Source organism: Physcomitrium patens, chromosome 11, assembly GCF_059467195.1.
Source record: "Physcomitrium patens ecotype Gransden chromosome 11, ASM5946719v1, whole genome shotgun sequence".
NCBI lineage: Eukaryota > Viridiplantae > Streptophyta > Bryopsida > Funariales > Funariaceae > Physcomitrium > Physcomitrium patens.
In genome coordinates this window covers 13,312,065-13,335,808 of record NC_143420.1, presented here as the reverse complement: position 1 = coordinate 13,335,808, position 23,744 = coordinate 13,312,065, and the positions used below count along the sequence as shown (strand labels likewise).

General features: G+C 39.4%; 5 protein-coding genes across 7 annotated transcripts; all 5 read right to left on the bottom strand.

Moving 5' to 3' along the window:
- Positions 1-4,315: 4,315 nt before the first annotated feature.
- LOC112288498 (NAD(P)H-quinone oxidoreductase subunit S, chloroplastic) lies at positions 4,316-5,558 on the bottom strand. Its single transcript, XM_024532701.1, has one exon. It carries the CDS (start codon positions 5,541-5,543, stop codon positions 4,656-4,658), a length of 888 nt encoding a protein of 295 aa, XP_024388469.1. The 5' UTR covers positions 5,544-5,558; the 3' UTR covers positions 4,316-4,655.
- Positions 5,559-6,363: 805 nt separating this feature from the next.
- Positions 6,364-10,075, bottom strand: LOC112288497 (protein-tyrosine-phosphatase MKP1). 2 transcript variants are annotated; one of them, XM_024532700.3, is made up of 3 exons: positions 9,596-9,926; positions 8,855-9,003; positions 6,364-8,571 (listed from the first exon to the last, which is right to left on the bottom strand). In XM_024532700.3, the coding sequence occupies exon 3, from the start codon at positions 8,255-8,257 to the stop codon at positions 6,905-6,907; it is 1,353 nt and encodes a 450-aa protein (XP_024388468.1). In that variant the 5' UTR covers positions 8,258-8,571; positions 8,855-9,003; positions 9,596-9,926; the 3' UTR covers positions 6,364-6,904. The 2 variants fall into 2 exon arrangements, with proteins under 2 accessions (XP_024388468.1, XP_090110487.1); XM_090254361.1 differs by having other exon boundaries at positions 6,364-9,003; positions 9,596-10,075.
- A 3,547-nt stretch (positions 10,076-13,622) lies between these two features.
- Positions 13,623-18,784, bottom strand: LOC112289070 (uncharacterized). 2 transcript variants are annotated; one of them, XM_024534022.3, is made up of 13 exons: positions 18,282-18,784; positions 17,821-17,995; positions 17,604-17,684; positions 17,337-17,419; positions 16,872-16,987; positions 16,663-16,776; positions 16,271-16,383; positions 15,617-15,935; positions 15,268-15,348; positions 15,026-15,079; positions 14,496-14,585; positions 14,209-14,286; positions 13,623-14,012 (listed from the first exon to the last, which is right to left on the bottom strand). In XM_024534022.3, exons 1-13 carry the CDS (start codon positions 18,289-18,291, stop codon positions 13,965-13,967), a joined length of 1,362 nt encoding a protein of 453 aa, XP_024389790.1. In that variant the 5' UTR covers positions 18,292-18,784; the 3' UTR covers positions 13,623-13,964. The 2 variants fall into 2 exon arrangements, with proteins under 2 accessions (XP_024389790.1, XP_090110482.1); XM_090254356.1 differs by having other exon boundaries at positions 13,623-14,051; positions 18,282-18,782.
- A 972-nt stretch (positions 18,785-19,756) lies between these two features.
- LOC112288878 (uncharacterized) lies at positions 19,757-21,374 on the bottom strand. The gene has a single exon (XM_024533571.3). The coding sequence runs from the start codon at positions 20,860-20,862 to the stop codon at positions 20,029-20,031; it is 834 nt and encodes a 277-aa protein (XP_024389339.1). The 5' UTR covers positions 20,863-21,374; the 3' UTR covers positions 19,757-20,028.
- A 345-nt stretch (positions 21,375-21,719) lies between these two features.
- LOC112288879 (uncharacterized) lies at positions 21,720-23,217 on the bottom strand. The gene is made up of 2 exons (XM_024533573.3): positions 22,541-23,217; positions 21,720-22,306 (listed from the first exon to the last, which is right to left on the bottom strand). Exons 1-2 carry the CDS (start codon positions 22,866-22,868, stop codon positions 21,885-21,887), a joined length of 750 nt encoding a protein of 249 aa, XP_024389341.1. The 5' UTR covers positions 22,869-23,217; the 3' UTR covers positions 21,720-21,884.
- Positions 23,218-23,744: the final 527 nt, after the last annotated feature.

The following is a 23,744-nucleotide window of genomic DNA, read 5'->3' as shown; positions in this document are numbered from 1 at the left end:
ATGTAATCTTTAGAGATTCATCTTATTAACAATCATTAAAGAATAATCATAGTATTAGCTTACACAAAAAGAAGGACGATTGGATAAGTAAACAAGAAACATATTGCAACCACAATAAAATCCAAACTTGTAAATTAAAGGTTAGAAGAAGCAATAGGCACTAAAAGCTTGCCAAAATCACTAAGACCAACTTGATCATTCATAGCAACTAGATGTGAAACTCAAGAGCAACATTATAACTAGCTAGTGTATTTTTAAGGCAAAAAGAAAATGATCCATGTATCTATAAGGAATACATTCTATTATAGCCGAATCAAAATAATCACAACCTAAATGATAAAAATAGCAATAAAATTAAATCAAAAAGATATTCATTTATAATATTCTAGAATTCCATATATTTGACATCTCATAGGAATATAAATAAGAATCAATTGATATGTATTATTATATAAATTATAAAATTAGAAATAAAAGAAGGTATTGACTAATTTAGGATTCAAGGAGTATATAGGAATTAGATGAAACATTGAATCTAGTCTTCCACATACATCATGCATTCATTATAAAGTCATAACAATATAATTAGGATCAATCAATGGGCTAATTTTTTTTATTAGCACTAAATAAGAATTATATGTATTAAAAAATTTTGATAAATAAACTTTCTTCACTCACTTGTACTCTTAAAAAATACAAATTCTAGAAGAAATGGAACATTGGATGACAATCTTCTTGGATAGGACTAGAATAGAAAAAAATGCATAAATGAAGTAGTTGAAAGGAGATTCAAATTTAGAAGTCTATATAATAGAAGTAATAGTTTTTTTATTATAGCAATAATTATACTTACTAACCAAAAAATACACTTTTATGAGCGGAGACAAAAGATCGTTGATATTGAGAAAAAACATTGTAAATAAGTTAAAAGAATTTAAGTACTAGCAAGACCCTTCTTTTGTTTTTGGTTGACAGTTCTATTGGTTTGGAATCCATTAATAAAAAAAAATTAGCATAATTGGAGCTTAAACTAATAGATAAGGAGATATTGATAATATAGAAGATAATACTAAAAAATGATATTATAAAAATTAAAATATATATATATATATATATATATATATATTGGCTTTTAGTATTTTTTAATTTAAATACGATTTTTTTTTTTAAATTTGGCATAAAACTTTTTAAAATATCTATAAAGTATAGATTAGATAAAAAATAATCAAATAAAAATTTCTAATTCAAAATAATTTTAAAATAATGATTAAATATTAATATATATATATATATATATAAATTAATAATTATACTTCTTTGACCACCATAACATATCAACTACAACACATCAACCACCACATATAAATTGCATGTACTTTATTGTATTTAAATTGTAATTCTGTAAAAATAAATAAATAAATAAATAATCTATTAATTTTTTTTTAAATGTCAAACACGTCATATCAGTCAATTTTTTTTATAACTGATTAGAAGAGTTTTATAGGTCTGTGCTTGAACAAATTCTTTATATACACTGACTACCACATTAAACATAAACCAATTATACACTATCCTATTGCAAGAAAATATGCCACAAAATAGAGCTTAACATTCAAAATTAATAATAAAAATTTGGATTATTATAAGTTAATACAAAAAAGTTTTTTTTTAGACTATATATAAATAATTAATCAAATAATATGAAAAAAATAGATATATAATATTTTTCTATTATTTAATTCTAGTTTTTTTGTTCTATATAGAGAATTTGGTAGCTATTAAGCAACTTCAGGGCCATAATTAGAATAAAGAAAAAAAAAATTATCATCTACTCTAATTGTAAAAGAAGCCATAAGCTTGTGTTGTAGATGGTTAACAAATGTAAGACTAAATAATAATTTAATAATATCAACATCGTCAAAATAAAATAGAGAGCAATAAGACAATTATTTTATAATTCAAATTAATTTAAAAACATCTACAAAGTCTAAAAATATGTTTTGATACAAGGTTTACTAGATATTCTATAAACTTAAGGTTTTTTTCTAATAATTTTTTTAATTAAAATTAAAATTTTAATATAAACTAATTTTCTAATGTTTTAATTACTACCATCTTAAGACATAATTAAAATAAACCACCCTCTATGATATTTCAGACTATTATAATTTTTATTTTTTAAAGATCACATTATAGAATCAATCTCTAAAACCCCTCAAAAGTAATTTTAACTTAACCAATTACAAACGTATCCAACAGATAGAATTTTAGGATTTCATAATCTACACTGGAACAATCTTCATAGAAATCCCACGATACCAATTACTAAGAAACTATTCAATATTGCAACAGATAGAGCTGACTGGATCACAGAAACGACACAAATGAGGAGTGCCCACCCACTCTACCCTAGTCTCACATACCAATCTTATGATTGAATAAACCAATCTTAGCATTGCATTGTGTAGTGCGAATTGAGTAAAAACATCCCCTAAAACTGTGTAATATCCTCGTCTGGTATTTCGCCTCTACTCATGACCTTGTAAAACTTGCATCATATGTTTCTCGGTGATCAATGCCTTGATGCTGATGCGAGAATCTAACTCCCTTCATACATGGTCGAAAGCTTCTCAAGAAACTAAAACTTGATGATGCCCATATACCAACTTAGATAACTTATGCTCTTACAGGGTCATGTTTACTGTGAAGATTGTGCAGGTTGTTTTCCCCCCTACTTTTCATCTCCAGGCCGGTTGCTTTGCAAAAGCTTGTGGTGTTTGTTACCAGCCCTGATGCAGTCAAGGTGGGCTTCTGATTGGCAAGTTCAAGTGCCGTTATTTATTTTGATTGATTCTTTTGATAAGGATTCATTGTTGTCAGCCTCGTTCGCACTGGTGCATTTTTGAGAATAAACCTTGTGACCGTCAAACTGATGCAGGTTGGAGCTGAAATCCTAGTGGTAGGCTAGTGCGGATAGTCATTCGCTAGCTAATCAAAGAGTTGAAGACTTGGAATGCTACTTGATTCCACAGCTGCTGTCTCATGCTTCCTTCTTTTATCATGAATCAGGCACTAGATTTTTTGTGTTCACTTCCGGAAATAATGTAACCGTGAGCTTGTGTTGGAGATGTTTAGGATCCCGTAGGAACTTGAATCTGCAGCTTAAATGGTGCATTAGATCGGTTGTGTATGTGTCAACATTAAAAGATCACCTTATTCAAAGGGTCTCTGATGTCTCTGAGCAGAAACGGCTAAAATTTCAGTGGTGGGATTCCAGTCCAACTGGAGCGTTGTTTCCAACAGTGAACGAATTCTGAGACCATATCTTAGAATTCTCAAAGGTGCACTCAACGTGTATTCTCACAATTCGTTCACTGAATCGCAAGATCACACCCTCTCGAAAGAGTGTTTCCTGTTGGGTACTAACAGAAGGTGTGTACTGGAATCTGTGCATACTTCCTCGCATGTGTGTACTTCCTAGCATGTGTGGTTATACTCAGTCAACGCGTCGTTCACGATCTCATCCTGTCGATGGTTGAGCTTGGCATCCATTTCTACTACAGTTCAGGATGTCCACACGTCTGCACGCCTGGAGCAAAACGACAACTCACTTGGTGTGGATGGTGATCAATCGCCGACGCCCATGCCCGCCGGGTTGGAACACCCAATCGCTTCACAGGAGTCCATGAAGGTGCATATATTAAGAGAGTGAGATCAGAATTGCTACTCAGTTTATGCAACAGTAAAAGTCTGCAGACGAGGGAATTTGAGAAACAACGCACGATCATCCTTCCGGACGTCATTGTTCGAAGTGGCAAGCTGTATGACTTACGCCACAACGTGGACAGCCTCCAGATCTGAGGGTAGTTAATTAGTTTTCTGGAAATACTGGCACAATTCGTTAAGAGACTGTTGTGAAGACCTGGACATGGTGATTCAATGAGAGCCACCAAACATAAAGTATGTACTAGTGAACTAGTACATGGATGGCCACACTGCTGATTCTTGTCATCTCCTAGGTGACAAAAATCGTGGAGAGACGTATTTTCAGTAGGTTCCAGATTCATCATGTAGCGCCAAATTGTAGTAGAGTACATTCACACAAGGACACTTGAGCAATCAATTTACTTACAACGACAATCCAAAAACTCAGCGAAGTGCAATACACCACCACTGCAGAGCACAAGGCAAGCATATCTCATTTGTAACGGTTTAGCTAACCCACATAAAGATGTACAAAGGGCATACTAGCTACAGGTCAAGTGACCTAACGCTTGTAAGGCACAATATGAAACGCCAAGGCCACAAATACAGGTTAAGCTACAAAAGTTAATATCATTGTTTTATGCGCAAGGAATACAAACAGCTGTCCATGTTTCAAGGTAAGTCGTCAAATCTTGGCTAGTTCTACAGGGTGATCGGTTGATAGTTTAAAAGCTGGAGAAAAGTGCAGAAGAAAGACTTCCGTAGAATGAGATTCTGACAATCGATTCAGCAAAACGACCTGCTAATGAATGACATATGAGTATCCGAGAATAACAGTGCAATGCACACAAATGCCTCCTAGACCTGCTGCACACGCAATTGCGTAACATGCTGACGTGCTTTTCGCAATTATTGCACAGTTGACAGATATCGAGTCGAAGACAGAAGATCTAACTAGAAGCTCCTTCAGGAGAAGAGGTTCCTTCAGGAACGATCATTCTTTCAAGGATTGCAGATTTCGGGTTGCTCATGGGCGGCCCTTGCGAGGTGCGCTCCAAATCTTGCAATTTAAACGACACTAACTTGTCCCAATTACCTCCCTCAAATATCACACCTACTTTGCCGTCAGTGACTCTCTGCACAATGCCGATGAATTCGAAATAAGGGTTACTCGGAGAAATCACTTTCACAGTCATTCCTGGCATGAGCAAAGGAGGAGAAGGCGCTCGGGGCTTCAAAGGCCGGGAAATGCTATCCTGCAACTTCCGAATCTCGTTCGACATTTGCGAAGCCTTCGCGGGGGGAGGATTCGACTGCACGAATTGACGCAACCCTTTCTCGCCTCCAGGGAAACCGCCCGTCCATCCTCCCAGCTCCTTGTTGAAAGTCCCCGGGAGCCCCTCCGCGGCTTCAACATTCCCCTCCACGCTTCCTTTCTTCTTCTTCTCTACCACGAGATTCTTCTTCGCCTCCTGCAGTACCCTCGCCGTTTTCTCCTGCTTCAATCCATCCTCCCCTCCTTTCAACCCCCGCCCTCCCAGGACTTGCCAGAAGTCGAATCCCTCCGCTCGAATCCCCACTCGCACTCCTCCCGTCGACCCACCTGAGTTACTCGACGCGCTCTTCTGCTGCTGATGCACGCCCACATTGCTCCCCCAGAACGAAGACTCGCGCTGCAACGCGAGCGACAGCGGCGCCCTGCAGATTCCAGTCATGGCTGCCATTGCTGCTCCGCTCTGCGATCCGCCATCGACAGCTTCACGCTGTGGATATCTCACCACAAGGAACAACCTCCACCGAAGCCACAATTTCATGCATCCATCATCAAACACTCTCATCCATTCACGCACTTATCGCTTCACAATGGCCGTAGAAATTCCTCCCAACGCTCATTGCCGCTCCAACGACCGTGCACATTCATCTTAATTTATTCATCTACGCATGGCTGACCTCGATGCTGGTTCACGAACTCAATTGATCGTTGAGACCATGTAGAGTTGTGTTGATTTTGTGTCGATTCTGGAAAGTGAAGTGCTGAAGATGAATCTAGAAAAACCAGTTTTTTAATGGGTTTAGAACTGGATATGAATATTTACATTAACTGGTAATAATCGGCCACTCCAACGATACAAGTTGGCAGCAGGTTTCTCAGAATTGAGCAAGCTACGTTTGACTAATTGACTGACGCTGGCCCGAATTGCGGTAATTGTCAAAAAAGTGTTCATTCTTCGTGATGTGGAGAGTTGTACTGTTTGTACTGTTGCTGAATAGTAATTGCGTTCATTGCCTTCGAAGAGCTCAATGTAGAAAAGAGTGACAATTCTGAGAAGAGTTTTCATAAACTGGGGTTGACATCAAAAGTGGTGTGAGAGAAATCTCGGTTGTAACGATTGGAGGCTATTACAGATATATAGCTACATCTATATCTAGTTGCAATCTCTCAATGGTCTAATTACGAAACATCAATATGCAAACTGGGTAGGATAAGCTCATCCACAGCAGGGAAGACCATGCAGTAGTTGTACCCTTTTAACGAATGCATAGACGACACATACCGAATAATACCAGGGGATCATTTAACAGTATTCCGGGAATGCAACGACCACACACACACACAACGAAGTACAAGTTAAGGAACTGTAAAAGAGGAAGAAAATATGCAAGGAAGCAACAACTCAGGTTATTTCTGAATATACTGATGTGCTTCAAAGAATGATCACATTAGGGGGAGATGATCCACTGGCATGTCAAAAGGTTTCACCTGCTACGTCCATAGTCTGATTTAACTTCACTGGTATTTTGGACTTAAAACTCGGGCTGAGCCACTTAAGCAATGTAACCATCACTCTTCAGTTGATGATTCATTTTGAATTACAGCTTCAAAAACCTCTTGTAGGTCCTGAGCTCGATGAAGCAACCTTCGTCACGGCACAACCCTTTGTGACGAAAGCTATTGCTCTCTTGAAAAGATCGACTTGCTGGGATAGCACAAGGGACCCGAGGAGAGCCAGCTTTGTCAAGGACACATCTTGGTCAGATAGTCACGAGAATAAAGTGGAGTTGTCTCATAACGCAGTACAACTGGGCAGGAACAGGGATGATAATGCCACGGCGAGAGGGAGCTAGCCGGTAGAGCAATTGCAATTCATTGAAATCATATCGTAATAGAAGTCCTTGCTCACAGATACTTCAGAGTAAATTACTCAAGATATTGCCTGGCCGCCAGCCCTTCATTCGCAGATGGAGCAGCTCCGACATTGTCAGCTCCTGAAAAGAACTTTCCTCTTAATCGCCTCCATCCGTTGCTATCCTTCGACGCAGGTGATGACTCATTCTTTTCAGACAGCTCTTTTGCAGATTCGAACAACTCAAAATCTTTGTCATATATCGAAAGAGTCCTCAATGGCCTGCAAACTCGGCCAGAATCGTTCCAATCGTGTTGACCAGCGCCAGAGCCCCCCGCAGGAGAGAATCTACAATCAGGCTCTTCACATCCCCTTTCATCAGTAGCACGCGAAGTATCATTTCCACCAGGGCACAACCCTTGTAAACGCCTCAAAAGCACGTCACCATCAACTACGTAACAATTCACACTCGACGACTCTTCAACTGATTTCTGGGGTTGAATAGGTGCATCGGATCCAGAAGTTGAGACATCACTACTAGTTCTACTGAAAATGCCAGTTCGAAGAAGCTCCCAAAACTCAGCAGGTTCGTCATTCTCATTGACATTCACAGGAGAACCCTCCACGTGCTCATACCGGATTAACTGGAGTGCAAATTCATGCCCAGCCTTGGCCATTCGCACGTCACTAACTTGTCCATGCCACACATAGAGGTTATACTGTCCATGGATTACGAAAACGCCTCGAGAGTCGAAAGAGAGTGTGTCTGGACCAGTGACCTTTTTTGGCACCAAGAGAAGCGGATCATGAGCAGAATGAGGAGCCATGCGATAGACTCGAAGCTTGTTACTCAGAGCAGGTGCATTCTGTAACTGTTTCTGAAATTGCAGCAGCTGACAAGCAAATCCGAGGTTAGGATTGGTCACTGCTCGAGCACCCTTGACGAAGTTGAATGCATCTTGAAATGTACGCTTCTGCAGCCATATTAAGTAGGCAATCACCAAAGATGTGGACCGGGACACTCCTTTGCAACAGTGCACAAATACGCGACCACCCTGCTCTCTGACCGCCTCAATGAAGTCGAAAACGATGTACAGGACGCTCGTGATGTCCTCCGAAGGGCTATCCTTGAGCCAAAGAGTCTTGTATACAAATTCATCAGGGAAATACTCGGGGCAAGCCAAGCCAGCACTGTTGAGTATATGTGTGATACGGTTCTCCGTCAGGATCTCACGACTCCTAGCCACAGTGCCGCTGCCAACATAAACATGATCTATCACGTGGGAACACACCTGATCGAAAGACGCAAGTAAGTCACGATCAAGCAGGCGCCTCGAGACCTTACATCGGTCTGTATGTTGTAGAGCACTCGTATCCAACCTCATCTCCGACCCGTTACGCATAGTTTTCACCCTTTCCTTCAGCATACCTGGCGATACAACTGCAAAGCGCCTCCGGCGACTACGCAACTCTACACTGATCTTCTAGTACAGCCCTATACTACCTCCTTTAACCAAATTGCCACTACTTAGAGCATCGATTTGTGATAATCAGTCTTGACCATCCGAACTACAATTCAGCTGTATGGCACTCAGTGATCCCTCTTTCCTGATAAGAGGACTTTCCTTGCATCTAGAACGAACCCTTCTGTTTACACGTCGTTCTTGACATGCAAAACGGTCTGCTCTTCTGCGAGACCTGCAGACTTCTGAGCGTATGCACCAGGTGCAAAATTGGTCCACTGCAAGTTGAAGACATTACTGAGTGAACATGCTCTGAGTGATGATGCCCTCCATCTTTGAAATATTACACCACTAAGAGAATTTCTAAAGTAATACCTCTCATTATGTATGACTGGTAGTTTATAAGAGTACAAATTAGTGCATGAAACTCATACTAATCTTTCTTACAAGCGATCGGAAGACATTCAAAAACTAAAACAAGGACATCCAGATCACAAGGTTCACCTAGGCAAGCATTGCGATCAGAAAAAGACAGAGCTATTGTTGATCTTCTAAATTCACCTTCTCCTCATTTTAAGGTTAAGAAGCGGTATACTAGTTACAATGACAGTGCTAATGTTGTTCTCTCATCATCATAGGGACCTTCAGAATTTATTTCTTTACAAAAACCATCGATTTGATTGCCACGCAGCACGTGAGCCAGCCTTCACCTGCAAGAACAACCAAAAATATTGTTAACACAAGAGCAGTGAGCTCCGACAAGATTCTATCATAAGTCTCATGGCCAATGCAACTGCCTCGAAGTCACAAGAGGCCTGAAAACATGCAGTCAGCAAGATGTAGACGACACGAAGATCAAAAATCACGCTCCATGGTGGGAATTGAAACCAGCAAGTTGCATTCTTATTAAAATTTCGAAACCGAAGAGCGACAATCACAACCCAATTTTTTTTAATTTACCGTTACCAGGCCCTTCTAGTCAGCCACCGAGAAGGTATTGAAGAAAAAGACATACAAAGACTCACAATCAAACTCAAATACGAAGACATATATGCCCAACCATGTCACTAAAAAAAACTAAAAAGCACAAAAAGCAACACAACATCCATAATCACCAAGATCTCAGATTTCATCTACCAGACGACACACTTCTACAAATACAAGGGCTAGACACTGGGAGCACAACCTGCCTAACAAGTAGGTTAGCATCTAGGCTTGAAGACAGTAACAGAAGTGAAAAGGAAGTTCACAACATCTCCAAGGCTAAATTTCCACCAGCCGAAGTTAGCCCTCTCAGATTACCTCGGAAGGCTAAGAAGAAGAAGGTCGAGTCCGACAAACCCACAGCAACTTGTGTCTAGGTTTCTCGAAGACTTTGCAAGTTCACGCGCTCCCCTGCACCACCGCCCCTTCCTCTCTACCCACCCCCAACTCTTCCCTTACTCCCTCCTCATATCCACCCCAACCCTGTGTATTTTCACAACGCGGCCTCAAAATGTTCCTGAGCTTTCCAAATACCTGGAAGTCTGCACTAACGCGATGCTCTTCCGCCACAATCTCTTTCCTCTCCCCCCTTACCCTTTACCCCACTTTTCAACAGGTCTCTGTTCTTGCTTTCTCTTCTTCTCCGCAAGCCGCGACAAAGGCTAAATCATCAACATGTGCTCCACTCCAGCCTGACACTGCATCCGTGCTCGGTGAGACGACTCTGCTCAGGTGTGTGCGCTGGTGTCTAGTCCAAGCGCGTCTCGTTGAGTGAATTGTCAGGTGCGCAAGAAGTAGGATGCAACGTCGATGACTGAGCCATTTCTGCTTCTCCCTTCGGGCCTACTCTGCCATCTCCCCTGCCCGAACTGCCCGCACCACGGTGCCCGTTTTTCCAGCACGGACTGCCCGGCCTTTCCCTGGGTAGAAGCCTAGGGGATGAGAGCTAGAGAGGCCTACGAAACTCCTTGTCCACACCTCATTTAAGATTCCAAAGATAGACGGTCGCGTTCCCCAGTGGATTACTGCCACGTCGCCCACTTTTGCGGTCACAGGTCTGGACCCTATTACCGCTAAATGTCACCGCCGTGGAATGTGGGAACGGTACTATTATTTTGATGCTAATTGGTAACCGGAATTATTTCATCCACGAAAGTTATGGATGAAGAGATAAACGAATGATCTGTTCTCTAATTCCCACCAGTTAGTCCCAAAAGTAATGACTTTCCAAGCTCAAACTTCCTCACACGTACACATAAAATTTATTTTTATTCTTATTCTTATTTAGTTATTTATTTATTTATTTATAAAATTCTGTTTAATCTTTAATATATATGTATATATATATGCATTTCATAGTATATATATATATATATATATATATATGTAATATATATGTATATGTATGTATATATATATGAGTATGTATATGCTTTTCCTAGTATTGTCGCTTTTACACCTACATTTATGAGTAGCGGTCATAGGTCCGAGCGGGACCAGAGTGAACATTATCATTCTGTGTGTAAAATATGCTGATTATGTAAGATTTTATCCACTTATGACCGTGTGCGAATTACGCGAGTAAATAACAATCCCTATCAAATCAAACGGATCGGTACAGATTTGATGCGTTTTGGGTATATAATATATGAGTCGTCTTCTTATACGTACAGGATATTGTAAATGTATGTATTTCAGTGATTTGTATACGTATGCTGTTGTGGAGTGAAGGTGACACAGCGCTTGTAGGATCTCGAGAAGATTCTTTATCCGATACGTAGTCAATGACTTATATAAATGGAATGTAGTGAGTAATATCTGCTTTGGAGAGGGTCTGAGGGATTTCAATAGGTTTTGTTCCTTACTTATTTACATATAATTAAATAATAAACAAAACATGTGATTAATGTATACACACATATATGGTGGGGGTTGTCAAAGCACGTGTAATTCTTTGTGGTTGTGCATTTAACAACAGAGATAATTTTGTGTCTCCTTGAAAGTAAATGTTTTTTCCCTCAAAAACATTACATAAATTAAATTTAAGTTAATTAATAAAAATGTCGTTGAAGGTAGGGATTTACAAGTTCTGAGAACATGGAATACATTTTATAGTTAAGTACGTTTTTCTAGTTTTCATGTAATAATTTATCAATCGATCCAGAATGTGATGAAACATAGAGGTGAAGATTTTACCTTAAACAAGGAGATCATAAATAACTATGATTGGAATTTTGTTCAAAGTGTTAATTTTAATTGTGAGTAAACATAGCATTCTCTTGACTGGTTTTTGATAATGATTTTTTCCTGAAATAATAAATACAATTACTATCTTAATTGTATTCTCATAATCAATGAAAAAATAAACAAGAATCTACTACCTATTTGCTTCCATTCTAAATAAAATAATGCTCATTTAATGGTTATAATTGATGTATCTCATAAAATTATTATATCATCAATAAATATATATATATATATATATATATATATGCATGCATTTACACTTGTATATCTATTTCCATTGTATTATATAGTGTGAATTTAAAATAATTTAATTTAATTCTTTACAATTATTTGAAACAAGAACATGGAAAATACATTTTTTTATTATATATATATATATATATTAATAAAAAAATAATATATATATATATATTAAATAATAATAATATAATATATATATATATATTAAATATATATATATATAATATATATATGTATGTATAATATATATATATAATATATATATGTATGTATAATATATATATATAATATATAATGTATATATATATATATATAATATATATATATATGTATTATATAAATATATATATATAATATATATATATATTAAATAATAATAATAATAATAATATATATATATATATATTAAATATACTAATTTATAAATTTTTATGCTGGTTATAAATGTCACAATCAAGTATTCAACTACCATCTTTAAAATTAAAATTAAAGAGTGATTTGATACATGTGTAAAGATTCATACTATAAAGATTCATACTTCTAAATGACAACCTTTCTTCACCAAACAAAAAGTTCTAAGCCCCAGTTGTTTTAATTGGACTTCTACGTTTATTTTTATTTTTTAACCATTGTATTTAGTTTCAACACAAAAACATTGATAATTTGTGTCATTTAAAGTTTGCTCAAAAAGCTTAATAATAAGGTGAATACAACTAATATTCTATACAAAACACATTTACTTTAAATACAAATAGGTTTTATTTATTTAATTTTATAGTAGTCACAATTATTATTTTAAGTTATATATTAAAGTTTTAGATTATTTAAAAAAAATAGTATAGGACTATAATTATTTTAAAAAGAATAATAATAATAATAATAATAATAATAATATATGTTGCAAATGACATGTTCAGATTATATGTATATATATAGCTTCATAATTTTTACCAATGAGTTTCAAAAGATAATTACTTGTAATTTTATAATTGTTTGTAACCTCATAAGTAGTGTTTCTAAGATTTCTTACATTGGATAATTAAATTTTGGTGATTAAAGCATGTGTGTATATATATATATATATATATATATATATACATCTATATTTTTTGCATTAAAAAAACATAATCATTATTATGTACAAATTTCACTAAATAAGTAGGATGTTCAATTATCATAGTAGCAATTAATAATACATGTTTAATATTTTGTTTGACCTTAATTCATTAGACTTATCTTTTTTATGATATTTCTCAAAATATAGAATGATTTATAAAAGAATGAAACTAATTTGAAGTGTAATCTCAAAATTTCAATCAATAACCACTAAAACTAAAATATATAGTTGGACAACAAATTACTAAAGACACAATTGAATTAATGAAAAAAATGTAGAATCAATATTGTTAAATATTCAAAACTCAACTAAAAACTAGTAAGATAACTTACCAGATAGCTTATTGAGAAAAGATTTTCGATAATTATTTATCTACATTTTCGATGTTTCATTTGAATAATAACCCTAAAACTATACCTAGTTACAGAAGAAATATCTATTACAACACAAATTCCTCACTACCAGAGAATGGTTGCTTCGCACAGTACAGGTCTTGCGATGTTTGCAGTATTCAACTCTGGATAAGCAGTAAAGAATGGGCATTCCAGTACTAAAACTTGCGCCTGAGAAACAGAAATAGTAGAGTAAACATGTGAAGTTATGAACCTGGATTATTGTAAAAGAAGTACAGGCATGAAACTGTCATGTTGAAGCTTTTGGGTGGATATGAGAAGGTGTACCAGAGAGAGATACAATCCAAGCCACGGTATAACTATCTTGTGAGGAATACAGCAATCCAAGTTTTATGGAATCTAAAAGCATGCATTGACATTTAACCATATTATTTGATTTTGAATACAAATGCTGAAGAATATGAAGCTAGTCAGCCTTGAAAACTGCTTGAGCACATACACTATATCAGACTGATCTAACCTCTACGTATTTGAGTGAGGTAAGAAACGACAAGACAATCCAGATGTTACAAATACCCAAATGGACCACGTAGCTCAATAGCCCTTCACAACTCTATCAGCTCTGGGTTTGAACTGTTGAAAACAAATTCCTAACTAAATGGCATGGTGGAGAATGAATTGGGGGAACAACAATGAATGAACCAGTAAAAGAATCCATGTAACGAATCATTTAATCACTCTCGTAGCCGTTGATGTTGAAGGAGGCCGCTTTTTCAATCTGAAAAACCAGTCCCGCATACATTCAGTGCCACAAATCCTGTCCATCACCATAGCAGCGGTAATGAAAAAGCACTGTTTTCCACCTGATGACACCTTTTCTACAGCACCATGCTTGCAGTATCTTGGTGAAAACACCCTCGAGGCCAACAAGAAGCTCATAAGATGCAAGGCAGAGGTGGAAGCAAAAGAGTCACCTGGTTTGAAAGACGTGTGCGGTTCAATTGTTTTGTGCGAGCCTTGCAAGCCATTGAATTTGGTGAAAACAACATTCTCTGTTCCCAAGAACATACCAAGAGATCCACCCAAGCCTCACAATCAGTAGGTCACAACAATCGTTTCATGCTAGCTATACAAACCTAAGATGTAATCTTGACACTGAAATGAACTATCGTGGTCACTGCCAAAACCAAGTCTCATGGAGAACTTTTCAAGATCAATCTGTACTTTTTGACTGCACTTCCACATATGGTTCTAGTGGTACCTTTTCTGTAGGGTTCAGCTGCAGATCACAGACGCGCACCCGCTTCTCCTCCAATTCCACATCAAATATCTCGTGCAGAAGGATATTGCTCTGATCATGAACCAATCTTTCCAAAGTCAAATGACAACACTGTAACTAGACCCGTCCAGAAAGCACGCCTTAGATACTCATGAAAAGGGGACGAATATAGAACTACTTCAAAGTGTACTACTTTTTCAAAGTATACAACCTCAGAATTAGAGAATGCGAAGATCCAAAATTAGTTGACAACTTGTATACACGCTACACAATTGGGAATCTTTCCAGACAACTGAGGTAATGCTCAAGTAATCGACTTTACCCCTTCGCTGTTCATGTTTCAACTTAAACATTTACTCTACACAGCAAGTTCGAGCATCCACAATGGAACTATGCCACAATAACACTCGTCAGATTTCTCCTTCAAGGTATGAAATGACTTCCAGAAAGAAGTTTTGTGAGATTTCATCAAAAGCAAGCACAAGAATGATCTAATAAAGACAGAAGGAGACCTGCATGTGTGCATTAAATCCTGCATCACCCAAGTAACGCTTAAGCCCATTCATCTGCAAATTCATTCAAGCCCACAGTTGGTCACTCCTACGGACCCAAGGTCATTAACACAACGTATGTACGACAACAACATCATCTAAGACCAAATGATAGCCAACTTACCGCAAGCCCACCTATCGTAACTACAATTTTATTAAAACAAAAGACAAAAAGGCAGGAAGTTACGAGAGGAGCAATTCACCTGCACAGTGTCATTCCATGTTTTAATAGTCAACACCTTGCATTTTGGGACTTTCACTTTCACTTCACGAGGCACTCCATCCTGAACGACACAAACAGGAAGAGCACAGAATCAAGTAAAAATAAAGTTAATTCTCCCAGCAGTACTTTTTATAGTATAACCCCACATCTCTGAAGGGTCATCAACAAATTTTAGTTGGATTTTGACCTCAGTGACATCATTGCGACAAATCCTAGGAACACTATTTGAATGATTCATGGGAGCATGAATACGCATTCTGAAACAAGAACATGGAAAATACTAATTGAGCAACACTGCAGCGGAGTGTCTCGCACCGATATTAACTTACTTCCAGTGTTGTAAGCATCTGCCGAAATGACTTGCGGTAAGCAACCCGCTCTTTTCGAGTCTGCCATTTTGTGGTGCTGCCAACTGACAAGTTTTTCATCTCATGCAACATTTGTTCTTTTGTCACATCTTTAAGGGGGTCAGACTGAGTCAACAACTGCTCGGTGCTTCCAACGTCGCCAACTGAAGTCCCTGAGCTGTCATTGCTTATCTCAGTGCATTCAGGAGATGCCTCGTAAAGCGTGGCAGCTGCGTCACCTGCTGCTTTACGCACTGCAAGGTCCGAACTTTGCAATAACGAAGATAAAACAGGGAGACACCTGAAATGAGAGGAATAATACGCATGATTAATCTGATTCTACTAACAGACACTATCAAATCCAAATCCACTTACGTGGGGGTACAGATGCTCAGTGCATTGCTTGCACCAAGCTACCCTGGACCATGTCCGTAAGGGCAAACTCAAAGCAAACCCGTAGCCACAACCACAAACACACACACACACCCCAGGATATGATGTTTGACATGACCTCCACAATCGTGTGAAGAGGCATTTCAAATACCATTCCACTTACTTCCCCCACCTAACAACAAACACGAACCAAGCTGTAAGGATAATTATCAAACAGAACGACGTGAACATGAACAAACTTACGAGACCACAAGCGATTCGGAAACTAGGTAGGGAGGTAAGCTAGACAACAGGAGGGTCCATCCTGACAGCGCAGCAAATTTTACGGCCTCCGGCGGCTTTTGAAGCTTCAGTTTCTGCACCATTGTAGAATAAATTAGAAACTCCGATCCCAGATAGGAGTTCCAAGGCATAGAGTAGGTCAAGAGATTTTATCATCAGTCTCAGAACAATGCTACTAATGAACCCTGTCCTGCAGACCCGTCCAAGCTGAGCAAAATAACATAGCAATTATGATTTACTAGCACTCAATCTCCAAAATTGACAGTGAAGAATCTGCACATTTATGTAAGCCTAACTAATGCTCCCTATGTTGAGGCGATCCATTCTGGAGGTGCTCGTCGCAATAGAAATACCTGATCTGCCTCGTCGTTGGTAGGGCAAACTATTTGCCATAGAAACCCCATCATATCACGGGTATCTCGAGCGACATTGCAAACAAAAGTTACGATCGCCACTGCATCCAAGGCCTGCTCAATCGACGTAAGATAAATCATAACCTACCCATGAGGGAAAAAGATTGCACGCATGAAACGTGGCAGGTCCAGAAAGATAAAATACTTACAGATATCCTTGCATTAGAAGAAGATGCCAGATTGGCAACTTTCAGAAGATACGGTTCAACTTGTTCTTTCACTCTCAGAGTTGCATCGCCAGCCCCAAGTGTCAAAACCAACAACCCTGACAACAGCCATTCTCGAAGTTGAATATCACAAACACATGATACAATAATAAAAGAACTGTCGATGCGTAAGCAACATACCAACTGCAGACGTTGATCTAACACACCTACTATTGCTGGGAACAGCCATACAAATAGAAAGGCTTCAAGCATTCTCGAGCTACCCTGACCAACAGTAGGATCCCCGCTTAAAATAGTCAAATACCAAGTCTATCAATGATCGCATGTCAAAGCCTTGTAGAGAAGAACCTAAGCAGTGAGCAAATGTGAAGCAACATTTGTAGATTATGCATCATACATAACAAAATTCAGCAGCTAATCATAAATCTAACAAGATTAAAAATGTACCTAATGCTCGAGCTGCTAATGCGATCTCTGATGATCCTCCCTTTTTCATGCAGGCAAGAATCTGATGTGATAAAGTCTCATACCTGGAAACCAAACATATAAACACGACTTCCACAAGGAACCTTCAACAAACATGCTGGCTACTATCACAATACACGGGACGTTGTAACCGAATAATACATCCAAGGGTAAAAAATTGCTGCAATCATAAATCAGCACTTCACAACAGCAGTAAAAAATGAGTACTCAAACTGCAATTTAACTTACTTGTCTGCGATGTAGTTAGACAGAACCTCTCGTGACATAATTCGAATGAGGCCCTTCAGACCTGCTTCCCTTTTTGCAGCCCTTCACGTCGCCACATCTCAAATATTTCAGTTGAGTGATTTCAGCGAAATATTTTCAGTTCGTACCACAGTAAGCACTTCTCATGTCTACATTCGCCATAACGAAGTGATTAACACCTTAAGGAGGTGATAGATACCTTTTCTCATACAAGGCATCCAAGCATCCTTCGAGTCCAGAATTGTTAGATTGTGTTTCTTCTAACACATTAGGGTTGCCGTCTGACCAGCGTACATCGGAGGACAAAGAGCTCAGTGAATCGTAGCCATCTCCAGCATACTCATCTCCCCGAGCAACTTTGCGTTGCAGCCGACCTGCACAACATAATCATAGTTACGAAAACCACAAGCAAAGATACCGTCAAAAACACACTCAAAACAAATAGCCACACTCATACATGCGAGCACCCCCTCTTAACAAGTTCCAATAATATCCTGCAAAGTTGCACATACTTTGTTGGCAAGTAGTACTCAGATAAACATTCAATAAATCCCCTTCCACTTAGATACTCTACATGACAGTATTCTATCCTCAGGTGCCTGTAGAAGCCAAAAGAACCATGACGTAGAGAACAAAGCAGGCGTAATTTGAATCACTTACTTCTCCCCATCGTGGCCGACTTCAAATTATTTTTCTAACAAAAATTGTAGCTCAATTGAGTGCAAACAAAACAATCTAACGATATGTTATTCTGTGACACCGCCACTACTACAAGACCAGATGGTGTTATTCCTCCCCAAGGTCGTCTTCCTCAATAACACCTTCAGAACGCACCGCCTCTCGAAGATGAACTGCTCCAAGACTTCACCCTCCATCGATCTCCCTGCTGAACCAAAACTACGAATCACCACGCCAACTAAACTATATGCGCTATTCCCCTGACTACTTGTGCTTGTATCCTAGATTGGGCAAAATTTCACGAGGACGCTCGCCATAGCCGTAGTTTGATTATCATAACACCGTTCGATAAGACCGTCAAAACTTCACGCAAATGTTACGCAATGGAACACTTCAACTTCTTTAGAGGATCAAATTCATTCCCAGAATCGCAGAATTCCTTGCGAATCAAGACGAATTCAACCACTTCGGCCAATTCACGGAAGGAAATGAAATTAGGGTTTCCGAATTAAGGTAGAATTCAACACGCATAGTGGGAGCGTTCGGGAACATAGAGAACGCTGCTTCCTTGCTCGAGGGCGGGCAAACGAGCGGTTGCCTAATTTTTGAAAATGAAAATTCAAAACACCAATAAATACAACTAACTTATCTTAATGTATATTATTATAATAAAATACATTTTGCAAAAAAATTATATTAAAAAAAACTCTATTTTTTTTTTATCTCTTCTTTTAATTCCTCTTTTAACTCAGTGTTAGAGCTTGAGTTATTTGTAAATTCTTATGCATGTAATTAACGAGTCACTGAAAGTATCGATGTCCGCACAAATTTCATCAACATGATACTTTCAAAAAATCATTATTTCAAAATTTTGTTTATCCACTTTGTACCATCTGGATACCCCCATTGTCTGGATGGATGCCTTGTAATTATCCACTAATTTAGTTTAAGCTTTGTTCTGAATTTACTGTTATCACAGTTCTAGAGTTTAGAAATCAATTTCAACATGTATACGTATTTGCAATCCACACATGGTTTTTGATGAGGTCAACAACATTGATGTATGTGAATTTGATCTTGCGACACAGCAATGGCTGCGTAAACATGTTTAAGATGAGAGTATGAAAGGAGATAGTTGGCACTAGAATTGTTGTTGTCTTGCTGCTTGATGCTGCTGTGTCCCCGTTGAGTGAGCTATGGCGATGCTAGTCGTTCATGGCCGCGGATGCAACCATTGAAATGCTTGCTTCGACGTTGTTGTCACAAGTGTGTATTGGCAACTGTGAGGGATACGGCAGACAGTGTTACTATAATCACGAGAAGTGCAACTTCCTGAAGAATAGTTTTACTGTCACTGAACAATTTCACTGCTCAAACGTGCGAGGGATGTGTCTACTTTGAAGAGCGAAACATTGAATCTCTAGTTCACAACGAAGAAGAAAGTAAAGAAGAGCAAGTAGCAAACAATCAGCTGGATAAAATAGTACTTCAGGCTGATTACGTACACCAAGACGCTTTCATTGCTAAGCTGCTCAGTGATCGCTTGCACTTAATGCACGACAAGATCAATTCTACAAGTCGCAGAGAAACTCTGTCGACAATCACTCATATCTGGCAAAATCATGTACAAGGCCGACAGCATTCTGCATTCTACAGGAAAATTGTAAAAAAATTCTAAGGTTAAGGATTGGAAGGACATGAAACATGCAAGCTGTTAGAGTTCGCTCAATTACGAAGATTCGTCGTCTGGCTTCTTCTCTAGGTCTGATTCGGAGTCGCTAGTTTTAGGTTTAGTGTCCTCGGGTCCACCGATGCCAAGAGCTAGCTGAAGGGAAAGCAGGGTAAGGCCAAGGGAGTTCGCGGCGAAGACGAAAGTAGCCAAGTAGCACAATCCCGTGACGATGGTGCGGACGGTGATGGTCAAGTTGCGGATGGAGTAGTTCATAGAAACAGCCTTGCCGGTGAAGCTCCCTTCCACGGTGACGGTGAACTTATACAGCACGAGAGCAATGAAGCCGGCGACTACGGCGCCAGAGAAGGTCTGGAGAGCGCTTGGAGGAGGAGTTTCGACTTCTGGTGCTTTGTTTAGCAATGCCATTGCCGATTTGCGTGCATCCTCCTTGATTTCTCCGGTAGAGCGGAACCTGGTTTCTTTTGCCTTCTTCGAGCGGCGTCGAAGGGAGCGGATCAGAAGCACCGTAATGAGCCCTGTGAGGACCACACTTGCAGCGACTTGCAATGGGGAGGCTTCGGGTATGGCCAAGGGATCCAACAACTCTGGAGGAAGTTCAATAGGCCCATCGGATATCTCCTCAGATATGGAATAGAGAAAATCGGGTATCTGGGAGGCTTTGGTGTAAAGTTCACTCGCTGTAACCAACTCAGCCGTCGCTGCTACTCTTAGCACTCCTGTAGATGGAGCATTCCTTCTAGAATATCTATTAAGACTCGGAGCAAAATTGGCAGAAAGGAGTGAAAGGCGTCTGTTGAGTACAACACCTGAAGAAACCTTGCCGCCATAGCTGTGGTAGCAGCCTACAGTTGCACCGGCAACGACAGCCATTTCGGGCAGAAATTCAGGATTCACAAATTCAACACTACACCACACGACTATTATCACTTCACAAAAATTTTGTCCCAATAGTTTGCCCTGCGGACGTAAATCATCTGCGCGGAGTCTACTCCCTATCCTCCGCAAACTTCCGAAGCTCCAGGGTACCACTAGAAGACGTTCGGGAAGAATTTGCAAGCTGCAAGAATCTCTGCAAAGATCAAATGGACATCAATGTATGGTCCTAAAAGTTCAGCGAATGAAGTAACGTGATCAGTTCCTGTCCACCAGTTCGAACTCCTCCGAACGTCTACAAAATCTGTTTCTTCGCTATCTGTGTGAGATTGTCATCGATAGAAAAATCTCAAAATTAAGCAGTACTGGTACTGTTGACAAGAGCAGAATCGTCAAAAATTGGCCTACAATCAGTGTGCTGATGAGCACTCAACAGTTGAAGCAATTGAGTGTGCGCATTCAAGGTCTTCGAAGCTACAGCCTCATCCAAATCTCAATGCAGAGGCAAGCGTGGATCAAACCTATCTTGAAAGTTAGATGTCAACTATGTACGTTCATCTTATGGATGAAATGAGGCGTATCCCATTGTCAGGTTTCGCAAGCCTCAACGTCACCTTATAATTTGGATTATCATCCAGATGTGAGAAGAATGTTTGCACCTTGCAGGGAGGGTATTTGGCCCAGGCAGTTTGCTGGAAATATTTCACAACTTAGCTGTTTTGTGTGCCTCATTTCTGCTCTTGATTCTGTAGGTGCTCTGGATCGTATCGCCTACATACGGTATAAGTCTCGTGCACAGAATTTTCAACGGTATAGGCTTCAGGGTTTGATAAGGATTCGAGGTTGAAGATTAATTTTATGAAGAAGATGAGAACTTGTATGGATTTATGAAACGGGTTTGATGTGCACCATGTCCAAGGTAGGAGGTGTAATAAACACTACAGTAGATCATGACAAAAGATGAGGCTGTAGGTGATTATGAGTACTGCAGCTGAAGAATTATCAAGATCTATAACTACCTATAATATGTTAGCGAGTTGGATAGCTTCTTGGCAATGCTTCCTAGCTGAATCAAGCCGTTCCAGTAACGTCGACTCCTTCTGAGCTGCACTGATAAGCTTCATGTCCATATCCAGCAACCGAATGACACGAATAACTTCAAAAAGAAGTTGCTCATTAACTTTGTCGTCCGCCTTGAGTTTCTCAATCTCAATTTGTGCTCTTTCAATCACAGCGCTGCCTGCACCTGCTACCATGGCCCCGCTCCCAAATGGTCTATCAAGCAGCCCCCCGAAGACGGTGAGCATGCTGACTATGGTTTCCCCATTGCCTCTGTTGATGGGGATGGGTAAGGTTCTTTCATATACTTGTGCTGCTGCAACCGCGTCGCTGTCTTCCGCCCGAGCTGCTTCTTCCAATCGAGGACCTTTGTCACCATCTCCTGCAGGTGTCCAAGGGCATATCTGCTTAAAGTAGTCGTCGGACATTACACGGTTTGAACAAGAGGTGCATCACAGCACAACATGAAGAGATGCATGTAGGCTAAGAAAAGCTAAACGAAACCTTCCCACCACGTCGAGAACAGCCTCTAGGGTTTCAGACCTAAACAAAATCAATTGTTGATTCAAGAGAAGTCCGGGAAATGGAATCAAATCAAAGGGGCAGTTGAGGTTACCTTGTTCGAACAACAGAGCCTCCCGGATTTCTTCTTCGGATACGCCAGCATAGTATGGAAGGGGCTCGGGCTCTGGAGTACGTGAAGATGATTGTAAGTTGCGTAGGTCGGTTAAATTGAGTGTCTCGCGGTCTACACCTTCCTGAGACTGCGCATAGAGTCTCTTCCTTCCCGCAAAGTCACGTCTCCATCTTGAGGAGAAAAGCTTAATACCACATGATCGTCCCCCAGCTGTTCGGAATTGGGTCAAGGAGCTGGGAGAGATTGAACCCACCGGGATATGTCGAAGAGGAGCTGCAGCACTAAGGTAGGATGAAAGGAGCTGCATTGTAACTAGTGCTGTTTCAAATTGTATCTAAAATTTCTCACACAAGAAAGAATCTCTTACCAAAACATTGCAAATCAGTGGACTCAAGCAATGGGTGAAATCACGGACACTAGCAGCTGTTGTGCGGACGAAAGCAGATTTCAGACTTCACCAGACGAAGCAACGTCACGGCAAGCAAATACTCGCAAGCTAAATGGCTCGGACGCCCACAATCTTAGGTAAAAGTCGAGAAACGAAGACTTGAAGTGGAGACTGTACTGTGAACCCTTACGAGCATTGTTCAGCTACCAAGCCCAATTCCGAGTGACTCCGCCAGCACCAAGTTTTCAATTTCTGAGTTACGAATCCTCACCGCAAACAGAACAATCCGCACTTGCCGGGCTATATGAGAAAAGCTCCTACCTTCAGCACCATTTCTGAATGGATGAATGAAGATAGAAATCATGTCCACAGACATGAATATAATACTACACTCTAATTTTTTTAAATCCAGTTCAAGATGGACCTGAAAACGAAGCACAGGGTTGTGAAGACCAATTTCCTTATAACTTGATGAAGCCTATACAGATTCTAACGAAGAGAAAGTGTTGCTTCGTTGATTTGTGAACCATCACTACCGGATCTTCGATTGCAGATAGCTAGCGTTACGTTCCTCATTCCTCGAGATCTCGTGGAATTATTTGATTGACAGATGTGAGATTATGCCAATGATTTCGAACTCATATCTTGGTTACTGCAGAATGGCAGGTCACAGTAAAAGGTCCAAGCATTTCAAATTGAAAGCTTTGACACTGGTGCTCTGCAATCCTGCTAATTTTTCGCAAGAGTATGGCGAATTCTTATGAATTTCGGAGTATTCGTCACACTCGTCAGGTC